We start from the raw sequence: 14,900 nt of genomic DNA on the forward strand, positions 1-14,900 counted from the left end.
AAAATATAAACAACTGAGAGGGAAAAGAATTGATTTTTTTCCAAATCTAAGCCATGCATAGTATTTTTTCTTCATTGTTTTGTCTTGGGCTGGGGGACCATGGCCCCCTCAGAGTTGAACTAAGCTCCGCCACTGCATAGTTCACAAATCACTTTAAAGTGGGCATCATCATGCCATCTTTCACATCTCCAAGCCTCCAAAAGACTATCTTCAAAGCATTCAATGCCAAATCAAAGTGCCAAGTCCTAGAGAAGATCAAAATTTACTCAAGCTATAGTTAAACATGAAAAATATGCAGATTGGTATATGAAATGTGCAAGTACTTGTACTCCACCTGCATTCCCTCTTGAATGTCTTGAAGACTGGCGCAGATCGTGGTCAGCAACTCTTGCAAGATCGAATTGAGCCAGGCGGCGGCGGCCCTTCTCCAGATCAGACCGTGATCGGTGGAGGCTCGCCGGCGCAGATCATGGTCGGCGGCTCTTGCAAGATCGGATCGAGCCAGGGGACGGCTGGGGACCTAGGTTTAGGTTTAGGTTTGATGTGCGGGGAAGAGAGACTCGGGTGAGGGGTGTGCAGAGGAGAGGAACGAGCAATACTGGCCACATCGAGTAAGCAACCCAGCGAGGGGTTGGTTTGGCCTCCACGCTGGTCGCTGGGGGGTTTGGCCGCTCGGTCTGCGTGGCTTTGGGCTGGGCCAGATCAATGCATGTGTATTTTACCGGGTTTTGTCGGGTTTCGGGTACAGGGACTATCGAAACGGGTGTAAACCCACAAAACGTGTCGGGTTGTATAATCTGTCCAATAACAGCCCTGCGGGGATGAAAAAGTGCCCATCCCCGTACCCTAATAGGGTAAAAAACCGCGGGGACGCGGGTTTCAGGGCCCCATTGCCATCTTGATGGGTCTGCTTACTAATACAGAGAGGGTACTGAATGATCGCTGGAACGGGGATATGGGAGAGACCAACTACTAGAGATCAATGAGGCGGCTGGCACATGCGCTGCAGCCGCCGACAGTAAAGAAAAGTAGACCATGGGAGGCCGTCGCCACTTGGGTCCCGTGAAGGCCACCGCCACCGCGTCGCCATGTCACACAGCCGATGACTTGCCCAGTTCGCGTGGGCGGAGACCAGCCTCACCGTCTTCCAGCGTTCGAAAACCAACCCTGATTTGTGCTTCGCAAGGCCGGAAGCCACTCTTCCCCTCACCTCCGGGGCTCACGTATGGCTGTCTGATGAGTCGGGCTGCCGGACATAGCGAAGACATGGCTGCGGAATGGGGCTCAGCCACAGTCGGCGATAGGCTAGGGTAGCCTAGGCTAGCCTAGTCCGCTATAGTCTATCTGAAATGTAATACGGTTTATATGAAAAACATCAGGTTTGCACGAGTTCGTTAGGCTTGTTCAGATCCGCTCTCAAATGTATGCGCTACGGTTAGATGTCTGGCTCCCGCGTCAGTGGCAGTTCCCCCGGTCCACGGACGGTGGTATCCAGTTTGCGGGTTAGTGTTAGAGATCCCAAACTCCCCTTAGCATTTTGTGCTTGCCCATTGGTTATGCACACTAGTAGTTTTGTAACATGTTGATAGCTGGACGTCAGTTGACGTACGTATGGAGTAGAAAGTTGACGTATATTGTTTAGTGCCTGATGTATGTGATCCGGTTAGAAGAAGCATTCCTCGCGAACCAACTTATGGTTAGATGGTTAAAGGGACTGTGGTATCCCCAGTCCACTAGGGTTCAAACTCTGGTGCTCGCATTTATTTCAGGATTTTCGGCAACACCGCATTCAGTGGGAGGGGACGTTTCTGTCGACGACGAGGTGCCTACGGTGACTTCGTAAAATTCAAGATGATATGCCGGCTCAGTCTTTTGAAGATGCTCATAGAGGTAGGGTATGCGTGTGTGCGTTCATAGGGGTGAGTATATGCGCATGTACTGTATTCAAAAGGAAGAAGCATTCCTCCACATGTGCACGTCACGTGGTCTGCTCACAGCTTGGAAATTTGTCTACTATAAAAACTGAAGGCTTATAAAATTAACAACTTGAGAGGAAAATATGGAGTACTTGGCTTGTCACATACGAAACATCCCTGCAGAAATTGCGTCGGCGCGCGCAATGATGTCACTGAAGCCTGAACACGCACAATAATCCTGCGTGTATCCTCCTATAAGTAAACGTATATATCCATTATTCACTTGCACTGCATTTCCAACAAACAATGTGTATGCGTAGTGAGCTAATATCAAAGTAGTATTATGCTTGAGATGCTTTGGACTTCAGATGAACTTTAATAATAGATCTGGATCATTTTCACACAAGAAATATTTTTGGTTGTATGTATCGCTAGCGTCGTGTCAAGAAAATCTGGAAGAAGCTAGAGATGTAGATCATCTGATCATTTTCGTAAACTAAAACAAAACAGGAAGAAGCTAGAGATGCGGTAGATCGATGTTGACGTGGCCCGAACCCTAAGAAATCTGCTAAGTTGACGTTCCCGTTTTTCGGTGCGATGACCTGACTGAGATCTGAGGACACAAAATAATGTACCCCATAAGCCTTGAGGAAAGAGAGAGAGAGAGAGAGACTAAAACTAGCCCTTCCTCCATCACTAGCTCCCCTTCCTTGGCCATTCAAAATGGAGGCCGCCCTCTTCCTTTTCCTCAGAGCCGCCTCTTGGTGTGGCCGCCAGGTCTGAAACCTTGGCCCATCATCGGCAACTTGGACCTCATCGGCGCGCTCCATCCACGAGCTCTCCGGAAAGTACGGCCCGCTCATGCACCTCCGCTTCGGCTCCTTCCCCGTCATCGTCGGCTCCTCGGTCGACATGGACAGGTTCTTCCACAAGACCCAGGACATCCTCTACGCAGATGACCCCACCCTCGAGGTCCAGTACGGCCGTGTCGGGCTGAACCGGTGCCATGTCGCCGGCGTCATCCACAAGACGGTGTCACACAATGCCACACCCATTTACACCGCAAGAACGTTATGCTCTTCATCGTATCCGACAAGATCGACGAGGCCGAGCTGCAGTGCACCGAGACATTGCTCCGCCTGCACGGCGCTTGTGGCACCGAGAGCTCCGCCGTCACCATGGAATGGTCCATGTCAGAGCTCATGAGGAGGCCCGCAGCCTTCGATGCAGCCACCGAGGAGCTCGACCGCGTCGTTGTTCGTGACCGCTGGGTGACCGAGAAGGACAGAACCGAACCTGCCCTACATTGAGGCAATCGTGAAAGAATCCATGCGCATGCACCCCATCGTGCCGCTCGTCATCCCGCGCATGGCCCGAGAGGACGCCACCATTGATGGCTACGACATCCCCAAGGGCGCGCGTGTGCTCATCAACGTGTGGGCCATCGGCCGGGACCCGGAGCTGTGGGACGCACCGGAGGAGTTCATGCCGGAGAGGTTCCTGGGGAGCGAGATGGGTGTGATAGGGCAGGATCTCGAGCTGCTGCCGTTTGGGACCGGTAGACGGATGTGCCCCGGCTACAACCTCTGGCTGAAGGCGGTGCACTTGAGATCGATGTACTCACGATCGAAGAGCCTCGGTGCCCGGTTGGGCTTGATCAACACAACCCATCTTCTATTTGTTAGACTTGATCTTGATTCCTTGTATCTGCATGTTTGAGTTTTGCATATAGTTTGGTCTAGAAGTAGAGAGTCTTGCTAAGTTTCATGCATGAGCCGTTAGCTACACAGCTGCGTCTTGTTGACCTAGGAGAGATTCCAGGAGATGTAGTGTGTGGAGTTTGTTGGGTTAGTGGCGTAGTAGATGGATTAGTGGGTTAGTGGCCGAGCGTGCCGGCTAGTTAGGGTGTGCGTGAGGCAAACCTCCTGTGTATATAAGTATGGCATTGAGTTAATGAGAAAACGAGGCCGTGAGGGCTGGACAAAACAATGTAGTGTATGTGTGCCTCACCGGGAGTAGAAAGCAAAGCTAGTCTCTCTCCACGGTGAGGTGTGTGTGTATGTGTGGGTTTCTGAGTTTTTCTTTCCCACAGTATGCGTTCGTGTGTTCTTGAGAGAAGAACAAAGCAACAAAGAAGAGAGAGTTGAGTTGTGTGAGATAGAGGAAGAAGAAGAGCGGCGCTGCAACGCGAGGAGGCGGCGCCAACACTATTTGAATTCTCCTTTCACGGTAACAAGTTACCAACCCATTAGTTTTGACTTTTGACGGAAAACACATCAAAGTGTAGCTGAAATCCTGGTTCAGTGACCACCGTGCAAGTTCATGTGCCAAAAAGTGTAATCAACTCCTCCTAAAACCGAATCCAGAAACATGAGAAACCTGAAACCCCTGGGCTAGTTTACTGAACAGAGCACTTGCGGATCAAGCCGACATGACTGCAACTCTGCCTGCTGACACAGGACGCCGACGCCGGCGGAATCGTTCGCCTTTGCCGCATCATTTGTGGTCTCTGCACTTTCGACTCCTCTGCTCCGGGCACGAATTGGAAGGAAGGCTGAAGCAGAGTACCCCAGCCAGCCAATGTACTAATCGGCACCGATCGCGGCGCACATCGGATGGCCACCAAGGTGACTCTGCTCTCTCTTATATTCATTAGTAGTATGTCTTATGAAACAAAGAACTGTAAGCATACTAATATGTAGTAGTATTTGCCAGTGAGCTGTGTGTCTATGTAGTACGTACTTCATTCAGAGTAGGTGCAGAAGAGAGGGCAAAGACTGAATTTGATGTCCCAAAGTAAATCAACTTGAACTTGAACTTGGTAAATTTGGTTTGGATTAATTCGCGTATCGACATCTGAATTCGCCTTCAGTTGTTATTGTTTTTTATAGCACTTGGTAAGTGTAGCAACCATGTCTGTCTGTCTGTCCCTTGTTCAACCTGCTCACGCTGCAGCAGCGAAAGCGCAACAACGGACCAACACAACAGCAACAAGGGACACTTGTGTTTATCCCTAACTAGCGAGGACTCGATCAACCCGTTTCTAAGTACCTGCAGCAAGGGTAGAGTCCATCATCCGAAATTCCGAATGAAACCAACAGCAAGTAGCAACAAGTTACCAACCCATTAGTTTTGCCGGAAAATGTATCAAAATGTTTCTGAAATCATACTTCATTGAACGATGTGTGTCATTTTCAACTTTATGTACGAATCTGTACCACATCAACTTTATGTATGAATCTGTACGCACCGTGCAAGTTCATGTGCCCAAAGTATAATTACAACTCCTAAAAGCATGGCATATTTTGCTTCATCCAGAATAGGTGAGTTACAACATGGCATATTTTTAGAGTATGTAACACTGAACTTCTTGCTCTTCTTGCTCACAAACATTCTGACAAAGATCACCATGAGAAGCATCAGAGCTTCAAATGTACAACAAAACTACAGCAAAACAGCTTAGCAGGTAGCAGAAACTCAAACAGCCTTCAGATGTTTCTTCATGCAGTTGCAGGCAGTTTCTCTCGAGCTCGCTCATTTCTTCCCTTTTTATACCACCAGGACGTGCTCCCAGGAACTTCAGACTTTTCAGAATGAGGCCCATGCAGACGACTCTGCCCCAGCAGCATAAGCGAACGGCGACGACAGCCCCGGAGGAGCACGAGCCGAGCCGCCTTGCTCAATGATTCCGTACTGCACCAGTAGCCGCGTGATCAGCACGCCGGCGACGTATGACAGACCCGATGAGCTCACGGCGATCATCAGGTAGTACATGAGGGTCTTGAAGTAGGTCCTGGTGTGGACCTGTGCCTTTCCGAGCGCCAGCAGAGCAATGCAGGCGAGCGAAGCACCGGCGACGGCCATCATCTTGTTCTCCCGGTCGTTGCTCTCGCGGAACGACAGCCCGTAGAGGACCGGCGGGAGCAGCCCGAACACCATGTACGAGAGCAGGGCCATGACCATGTGGAGCCGGGCTTTGGACCGCCTCCCGAGCTGCAGCCAGTAGTGGCCGACCTGCTCGTCGTCCCCGTCCACGTCTCGGATGTCTCTTAGATCAGCGATCTGTTATTATCATCGAGGAAATTAAGGACATGTTAGCGTTTTGATGATCAGTAAGAACAGAACAGTGTGAAGTTCAGTCAGAGAGAGAATTTGTTACATTGTGGAAAATGAGAGGAAGTCCTCCGATGAGGTTGGCTATTCCCAGGATGAATATGTCCACTGCAGGCAAGAGAAGGACATAATTTCATTAGATGAAACAATGTAATATATCAGTGTAAAAATAGCGTCATTAATTAATTAATACAAGCAGCCATCTGGTAGCAAGAGGATAGTAGCTGACATGTTTTGGCGCCGCTCGACGCTGCTGCCGAAACAACTGAGAGGCTGGTGACTGACTCCACTAAGCCTCCATACACTATGGCTTTCAGTATATCCCAGTCATCCCTCCGTTGGGGTCTAGGAGCAAGCTGATTCACATCTCCAGAAACTGGTACCACAACATGATCTGCCGGTTGAGGATTCGGCGAGCTTGGTATATCGCCCCTTGGGATGAAACCTGGTACAGGGGGAGACAACTTGGCCATCAGATACAAAAGAGAGATTAAGATGGCACCGACAAGAGAGGCACCAAGTTTCACAGAGGTGGTTGCTCTCGGAGATTTGTTTGTTCAGTACGTAACGTTACGATGATAGGCAGTGTGGAATAATAACAAATCTAAAAGGAAAATACCCCTCACCTTGTGTGATATTTGTCGCAATGGGGCTATCGAACTTGAAGTCTGGTGTGTGAATTGCATAGCTGGGAAATGAGCCATTCTCTGAAGTTCCGTGAGTATCTGAGGAAATGAAGTTACTACTGTCAGGCTGCACCTCTGATTAAACAGTACATAGCTCATGCACGCATGCTGATCACTTAATCAGACATACCTTTGTAGCTAATTTGGGGGTGAGTTGGATCCATGATAGCTCCACCAGAAGGCATTTTACCGGTCACCACTTCGGATACGTCTTGCTTGAAATATTCTGCATGTGATGTTTCTATTGTCTGTTAATCTAGTCCAATACTTTGGCATACTGATCCTAAATAAACTGTGACGATGGAGTTACAATATGGACAAAGTTATGTGTATGGATTTCTGATATATTGGCTGGCTGCTATGCTCCATGAAACTATACTAGCAAAAAAATTGGCATATTTAGTGTTTGTACATTTTTCACAGCGCTACGGACACGGTTTCAACAAAATTTCAGAATTCGCAAGTACAGATGCCAAACGAATGTGGCGCCTTCACCATTATTTCTATAAAAAAATTGTTGTTTTATGGTCTTGCTGGCTGATGATCACTAAGTTGCAAATATAAATATGATTCCCGGTAGTACCTGTAGAGGATGATGTTTGAGGTGATGCGCTAGGTGCTCCTGTTGTGGTTGTAGAAGATGTGGTGTTTTTTTCTGAGGTGACTGTAGTGGTAGTTTCATTGTCTTCAACTGTAGTGGTGGTTTTCTGATGTTGGGAAGATGAGTCAACTGTCAACTGCTGTGTGCCATGACTATGCTGAACATGTGATTCGTTGGTTTCAGTTGTCGTTGTGGTTGTACCACTGGGAGTCGCTATACCAGGTGACGGTGGAATCCTTGGTGAATCTGCAACATGTTCAATTGTTCAACCCAATTTAAACATCAATTGCAGGCTCTTCAAACGGAGATGTATAATATTTTTTAACTTGGTCAAGGAGAACACACACACACACACACACACACACACACACACACACACGTTACATACCTGCAGGATCAGTTTGGTTCTCCGAAGGTGATTTGACTGTCGAATGCTCTGGTTTTACAACCTTGCCTTCACTATGATAAACATACGATGTGCTAGATTGAGATTCAGTTATTGTGTTTGTATTGTCAGAGCTCTGTGTACCGGACAGCAATGGCACCGTCGTTGGATCTGAAATATGTTGAATTGTTCAACTGATGAAATGGAACATCTACTGCAAAGACAATCAATAACTATGCATATTTCTTCCTTTAAGTTGGTCCAGAGAACATAGGTAGGTTACAAACATACCAGCACGATGAGGTTGGTTTGGGCTATCTCCTGGCTGAAAACAAGACAGAAGCCAGCTTGTGCAATTTTCAGAGTGAGGAGGCATGTCCTCTGATGCAGGAGGAGGCAGAACATCCGGTTGTCCGTCCACATCCCTCCTCCCAAATATACGGAATATGTTGAAACTGCATCCTGGTGAAAAGAACAAAAGTTAAGCCACTCCCTATTGCAACAAAATATTAAAGCAATAAAACTGAACTAGGAAAGTTACTGATACCTGTTGGAATGAAGAAGGAGAAGCATGACAAGCATCTGAATAGTTCGGGCGATTCTTCCTCAACCCTATCAGGTAAAGGAACAGGAGGCACATGTCCTTCAATATACGGTCTCTTTGACGGTTCATCGGCGGGTGTTGTTCTTACTGTCCTTTTCCTCTTCTTCAGGATGACCCTCCGAGTTATGCACGAGGTGCAGTTGGGACAGAACAGTTCATAAGTTTCTTGCTGATCCAAAATCTTCTCGAGGTCATACTCTTCGACCTTCGGTTCAGCCTCGGTGACATGTCCGTCCTTGTGAACTTCAGTTGGATAAATTTCAGTCTTGTTGATTTCAAACATGTATTCTATCTTAGGTTTAGCGCCGTTGGGGACCTGATGAAAAACATTTGAGTGTGATCCATTCTCTAACTTGCCGTTGCTTGGACCATGATTAATTTCTTGAGCATTTCCATTTTCATGTGCTTCAAGCCCTTTGCCTTTTGGAGTCAATGTTCCATTTGTGTCTTCCTTTTCAGTACTAGATCGCATCGTTCCCATGACATGATAACTGTCAGTTACTTCAGTAATGATATTAGGGACTGAAAAAAAAAAGCAATATCAGTACTAATACAGGAAGCAACTTTTTGTTTTATTTTGTGCAGCAAGAACTTTGAAAAAATATGACACAGAGAAGGCAAGCCAGACTGGCAAGTTTGCTAGGTAAACTGAAGCTAATCACTGCTGTCCTAATTTTTTCTTACCACCATATTGTTGGGCCTTGACACTGACCTCTGTTCGGTGAACCATACAACGGTTCTTTCTGAACTAACGATTTGGGATTCCATTCGATCTGGTGGCGATAGCCCTGATGGTTCAGGATACCAGTTTCGCAAGGACTAGCCAAGCGGTACGTCCAATCGCAGAGCCGACACTTCCATAGCCCTTCAGTGAAGCAATAGAAAGCTAATTTTACTATACAAATTAAGAGAGAACTGGAGTCCAAGTCTAATGGAAGAAAGCAGAGGCTTCTAGTACACAACTCAATGATGACTTGTAACTTGTAAGAAAAACTTTTGCCTCAAGGAGTCACTGTCATTATCCGCGCTGAGAGGGCATGCCTATCATTGTTTTTTTTAGTGGTCAGCAAAATATTTCCTAGGTAGTTTTGAGTGGGAGAGGGCTAGTTTAGATGAGAATGATCTGTAAGTGACCCAATCAAAGAAAGAGTGGGTAGGCAGGGATGTTGGTACCAATCAGCATCAGTGCCCTACCCACCATGTGGTCCTTACCTAGCAAGTTAGCATGTGTTTTCCATGTCAGGTATCATGTCCTTTTTTTCTGGTTTCTAAAGAACAAGAAAATCTCCAGAGTACTGAAGGCAATATAATCACTGCATCCTTATCCCCAGGTAAAACTGACGGAACAGAAACTACAGGAGTCAATTTTTTTTTTAGAGAGAAGGAACAGCAGTCAATTTTTTGCACATTTTATCCATACAAAGTACTAGAAATGAGACAAGATCACAAAGTTAGTTTTCCCAGCACACATGGGTTATTTTTAAAGAAGGTTCCAGATTGCTTTCCAGAAATGGACAGAAGACAATAATTCAGAAAACGATCATTTCTGAAGAAACAATATGGAATTCGGTATGATTCTTGAGAACTATCATGTATCCAGTCGCAGTGCTGACACTTCCACAATCCTTCAGTAAACCAATACAGAGCTAGTTTTACTTCTTCCACAAGGAGAGAAAATCGGTTTTCAATCAAAGAAAACAGAGCTATCTAGTTCCTAACCCAAGTACCCAACTATGTGCCGACTAAAGTCATAGTCATATCTACCCCTGACCCTGAAGGCGACACTTTGGGGTTGTGGTCAGGAACTCAGGATCAATGTGCTCCCATTTAATTTTGACTGAGAGGGGTCTGTAGTTGCATCCTGTAGCCAAATCAAACCAAGATTTTTCAGGCGCTGTTGCTATCAATCATTATCTGTGCCCTTCCCTCCTTTGATCCTTACATTACATACCATCTGCTATTGGTGTCCTTTTTCTCTTGCTTGATTCTTCTAGCAATGATATAGCCACTGCATCCCAGGCAGTGGCTGGGGGGAAGTCCCCACTTTTTGAAAAGAAATGTCCCCACATGTTTCATTAAAAAGACTATTGCTTGCTTGCCAGAATTGGACAGAAGAAGTTGGAAGCAGAGCATATAATGCAACAGGATGAATTTTTCAGTTTATCCTCTGAAAAATAATGATGCAGATTGCAGCCTCCATCCAGCAAGGAAGGGGAACAGCTAAAAATTAGGCAAGAGGGAATGGGGAACAGCCTCCATCTATCAATCAATTAATCAAGATTTGGTTCATCTTTATCTTGTTCTTCCTCCCATGAGGAGAAATTAATCAAGCACAAGACCAGTTCACCCACCCCGAACAGTGGAGCTGCAAGCAAGGGGGGTGAGAGCAGAGCAGATGGAGAAGCAGAGCAAAGCTCTCACCTTTGGCTGGATCGAAGACGATACTCTTGTGCTGCTGCTGCTGCTCCTCGACCTTGACCTCCTCCTCCACCGCTTCTTCCTCTCCCCCGCCACTGGCGTGGTCGTCCTCGTCTCCCCCACTGGCATCGTCGTCTTCTTCCTCTTCTTCTCCGCCATTGGCGTGGTGGGCGCCGTCGCCGTTGCCGCTGCCATTGCTGCTGCCGTGGCCGTGGGAGTGGTCCAGCCGCTTCCTGATCTCCCTGGTCAGCAGCTCCTCCACCGCATCAGCGCCGCCGCCGTGTTCCTCCTCCATGATCTCCACCTCCTCCTTGAACTGGTCCCACGGCTGGTGCGCGCCGGCCTCCGCCACCACCTCCATCGCCTGCCCCCTTCCTTCCCTCCACCTAGGCTATGCTAGGCTAGGGCCAAGAAAGCTCCCCTGTTTCTTGGTCTCCTTCCTCCCCTGCCTCCGCGACTCTGCCTCGCGCCCCAAGAATGGGGATGGGATTTTATACTGGCGTCGGCAGAGCCCCCTCAATCTCTAGACCATGTGTGGTGTGGTCGTGTGGGGAAGAAGCTGATTCTGCCTCTGCTTCTTCTCGCCATTAAATTAGTGCGGCTGAAGAGATCAATCGACGGCGTCGCCGTCAAGCTCGAGATGGCCCCGCGTCCGTGGAGAGCATCTTGACTTTGGGAGGGTCGTGGTTTATCATGTGATCGAGGTAGATGCACAGTAGTATGAGTACATTGCTGCTGATGAGATGAGAACAAGCGCATTGATTAGGAACTACCTACAGCCGGGCCCACTTGTCGGTCACATGGACCCATCTCATTTCCTTTTTTTTTTTTGCGATCATGACAGACAGGATAATACTACTAGAGTACAGTGGTGCTAAAGTTGTCTTAGATGAATGCAAGGGCAACCAATAACCACCAACCACTTGGGTTTGGTGTGTCTCCCGTTCTTGACTACTTGATTTTGTTCCTTGCCATTCATGTATGCAATGAGGAGGATAAGAGTGACATGGCAAATCCGACCCCTCAAACGCCCGTAGACGCGTCCGGACTGGTGCACCGTATGGGGTGCCATAGAATGCGACACCACCTCGCCGACGTCCACCAAGGCGAGTGCTGCCACCGCGTCCCGTGCCCACTGCCGCGTACGGCGAGCACATCGCGTCATGTTTGCATCGGATGACGCCCACGGTACGTCCATGGCCTCGGCACGTCAACGGAGGGGTTGCGTGTCCGCCACCGCGTTCGGACGCCGGACGGACCGCACCGTCTCTGGTGAGGCAGCGACGGCTGCCCTAGCGCTGGATCCATGCACCATATGGGTGGATGCCGTGAATTCCCGACGGAAGGAGTCCGAGTGTTTGACGTGCACGGGCCTCCTCTCTGGAGCGGCGGAGCGCAAGCCGGATGGCCATCTACTCTTCGGGTCCGCGTGGGATGAGCTCGGGGTCGACAGATCTGGAGGTAAAGGACTCGGTTCCACTGCCCGCCATGTCGAACACTGCCGGACGGTGCCGGGACGAGCTTGGGTGGCGGAAGGGAGTGAAGGCGGATGGAGTGAAGTGGCTAGGGTTTGGTCCGGCGAGCGGATGGGAAGAAATATATGTGGGGTCGGGTGGGCCAGCATGGGCCGAGTCCGATGTGGTGGGCGTGCCCGAACGCCCCCATATTAGCCCCATTTTTGAGCTGGATATGAGGGGTGCCGGTCAGCCGGGGCGTCTGAGGCGCCCATCCGGGTCAAAAAATTGCGAGCGGATAGTGACCGGGTGGCCCGCCCGGGCCTATGAGGCGGATTTAAGGCGCCAGGTTGTAGATGCCCTAACATACATTTTTCTTAGAACAGATCTTCCATGAACTTTCTTTCCCCTCTTGCAAGGCGACTGGGGCAGAGCCTCCAACCCTTCAATCTTCATTGGTGAGCCTGTGAATTCGCCTTCCCTCTACTTGCCACTCCGACGGCTGGTGGCGAGGAGGTGAATTTTGGTGTCTCGACTCCGGGTAGTAGATATATAAGAGTTTTAGTTCTCATAGACATGGCACTCGGACGGATGTCTCCGCTTTTTCTTTGAATTAGTCTTCTGGGCTTCGGTCCTCCTCAAGTTCATCCGTCGGGATGGATTAGACGAAGCTCCCTCGTAGATTCCTACCAGCTCCTTAAGGCGTCGAGGTTATGGTTTCTCGTCGTATGTATCAACGGTGAGTTTTGGTGTCAGCCTCCTTAGGACCACGTGCACGAAGACTTCTCAAATGTAATCGACAAGGTCAGGCCGATTGCGGTATGGGTGCGGTGACAGCGGTATGTTGGTGGCTTGTTCTGGCGGCGATAGTGGTAGTCCGATGGTCTAGAGACCTCGATGTAATTTTAATTATGTGTGGGGTATTTTGTACTTCTGATGAGCTACTTTTATAATAGATCTTATAGTCATGTTTTTAAAAAATGTACATTTATATTCTTTTCCCATTTCTTCTTTGATGAAACTACGCATGTATGTATGTTCCTCGCTGTCTCGTGGTCTGAACAGAGCTGAAGATATGGTTGAGAAATTTTTGACATTGTCATCCGAAATGTAGGCTCGCGCTGGCCACAGCTTCAGAATATTGGAAGAACAGGTACATATTGGCTGAATATGTATTCTTAATGGCCTCGGTTTTCTTTTGCTGAGTCTGTTTAAATAATATGCAACACATTCATAAAAATATTTGAATTTGAAAATAATTAAATAAACAACACTTGCACATTTTTTATATATTGTTCTTAAACCTGGCTGTTAGCATGGAGATGTGCGGTACAACTAAACCCATGAGTTGTCGTCGTGTAGGAAGATCCTCGTTTTTCTCATAAAGAAAGTGGGAAGATTAGTGATAGGAGGAAGATCTGGATAGCTGAAAGAGCGAGCGAAAGTGACTTTTGATGAGACATGCGTGATCAAACCGAAGAGAATTATTATTATTATTATTATTATTATTATTATTATTATTATTATTATTATTATTATTATTTGGGTAAAGACTTCCTCGTCAACTAATTAGCTGGCAGAAAGGGATGGTTGCCATGTCATGGAGTTGATTAATTAATCAAACAAATTACTAAGATATGCATGCATGCATGTTAGATAATCCTCTAAGATCTTGTCAACGGTCTGGCCGCTAATCACAAACGTTATACTCTAGATTAACATCGTCATCAAAACGAAAATGAAATTGTTTTGGAGTGATTTAAAATGGCATACAAAATGATGGTTAGATTATGTTGGCACTACGGCCAGCTCAAAATGTAATAAATCCTTTACAATTTCGGTGACTAAATATTTCTTATTTCTTCGTTTGCCCCTGGGTAAAGAAAGAACCACCAACATCTTGTTATTACTAGATGCATTGTAAAATGTGTGATGTTTTGTTACATGAAAATGGAATTGTTCTGGAGTGCTTTTTTAAAACATGTTTGCCGGAAAAAAAGATGGTCACATCTTGGAAACTGTGTCATTTCTTCATGGAACTGAGCGAATGGCCTTCCCTAGCCACATTGTTCTCGTGCCCCGTCTTTCTCTTGCTTTGTGATCAACCTCCTCATACAAACTGTGTCATTTCTCTTTGCTGCCACCGCAGAGCGAATAGAGTAAATGTGACACATTTTTTTACACCCCATGAGCAATAGTTTTAGCGAACCCACAAGGTGGCTTGTTTCCATCTGTCTTTGCCAGTTTCCCTTTCCTCTACAAAAATTCCTCAGTCAATCGTGCATGAGAGTTCGCTCATACGATGGAGCGAACATCAAATGCTCATTTGAAGAATTAATCAATCAAACGATTACCTTATAAAAAGGAACCTTTGTAGCCTCTCGTTGACATAGATGTTAGTGAAAGAGGGATTCAAAAACTAAAATCTCAATATTCCCTATCCCACATGTCAATGTGCTAAGTTAGCCACATTAGCTGGTAAATAACACATTTTTTCTATCCAGGTGCGTATTTTACTTTACGGGAAAAACTTCTGATCTATTCATCAATTGTTAAAGTACTGAAAAAACATCAAAAGTAAACAAAATACATCCAGATTCGTAGATAACTTAGGGACGGCTATAAGCACTGAAGCGAGCCAAAGGAGCGCTGCCGTCATTGCCCCTTCATCAGTGTAGCCGGGCAAACCTTGCTGTGGTAGACAGTCAGGAAGTCGTCGTGCT

The 14,900-nt window shown here is 47.3% G+C and overlaps 1 protein-coding gene across 2 annotated transcripts; it reads right to left on the reverse strand.

The window, feature by feature from the left end:
• Positions 1–5,119: 5,119 nt before the first annotated feature.
• Positions 5,120–11,439, reverse strand: LOC119328511 (membrane protein of ER body-like protein). 2 transcript variants are annotated; one of them, XM_037601486.1, is made up of 11 exons: positions 10,727–11,439; positions 9,018–9,170; positions 8,249–8,827; positions 7,993–8,163; positions 7,705–7,872; positions 7,299–7,562; positions 6,846–6,941; positions 6,656–6,754; positions 6,259–6,474; positions 6,076–6,137; positions 5,120–5,978 (listed from the first exon to the last, which is right to left on the reverse strand). In XM_037601486.1, the coding sequence occupies exons 1-11, from the start codon at positions 11,082–11,084 to the stop codon at positions 5,505–5,507; spliced, it is 2,640 nt and encodes an 879-aa protein (XP_037457383.1). In that variant the 5' UTR covers positions 11,085–11,439; the 3' UTR covers positions 5,120–5,504. The 2 variants fall into 2 exon arrangements, with proteins under 2 accessions (XP_037457383.1, XP_037457384.1); XM_037601487.1 differs by lacking the exon at positions 9,018–9,170 and having other exon boundaries at positions 10,727–11,436.
• Between the last annotated feature and the right edge of the window lie 3,461 nt (positions 11,440–14,900).

This window comes from Triticum dicoccoides, chromosome 7A (genome assembly GCF_002162155.2).
Source record: "Triticum dicoccoides isolate Atlit2015 ecotype Zavitan chromosome 7A, WEW_v2.0, whole genome shotgun sequence".
NCBI lineage: Eukaryota > Viridiplantae > Streptophyta > Magnoliopsida > Poales > Poaceae > Triticum > Triticum dicoccoides.

Excerpts from the sequence above, each read along its gene's own strand:
- LOC119328511 (XM_037601486.1), bottom strand. The coding sequence starts at position 11,084 with ATGGAGGTGGTGGCGGAGGCCGGCGCGCACCAGCCGTGGGACCAGTTC. Across the intron at positions 8,164-8,248 it reads CTCCTTCTTCATTCCAACAG|GATGCAGTTTCAACATATTC; the intron begins GTATCAGTAACT and ends TCTTTTCACCAG. Across the intron at positions 7,563-7,704 it reads GAACCAAACTGATCCTGCAG|ATTCACCAAGGATTCCACCG; the intron begins GTATGTAACGTG and ends AACATGTTGCAG.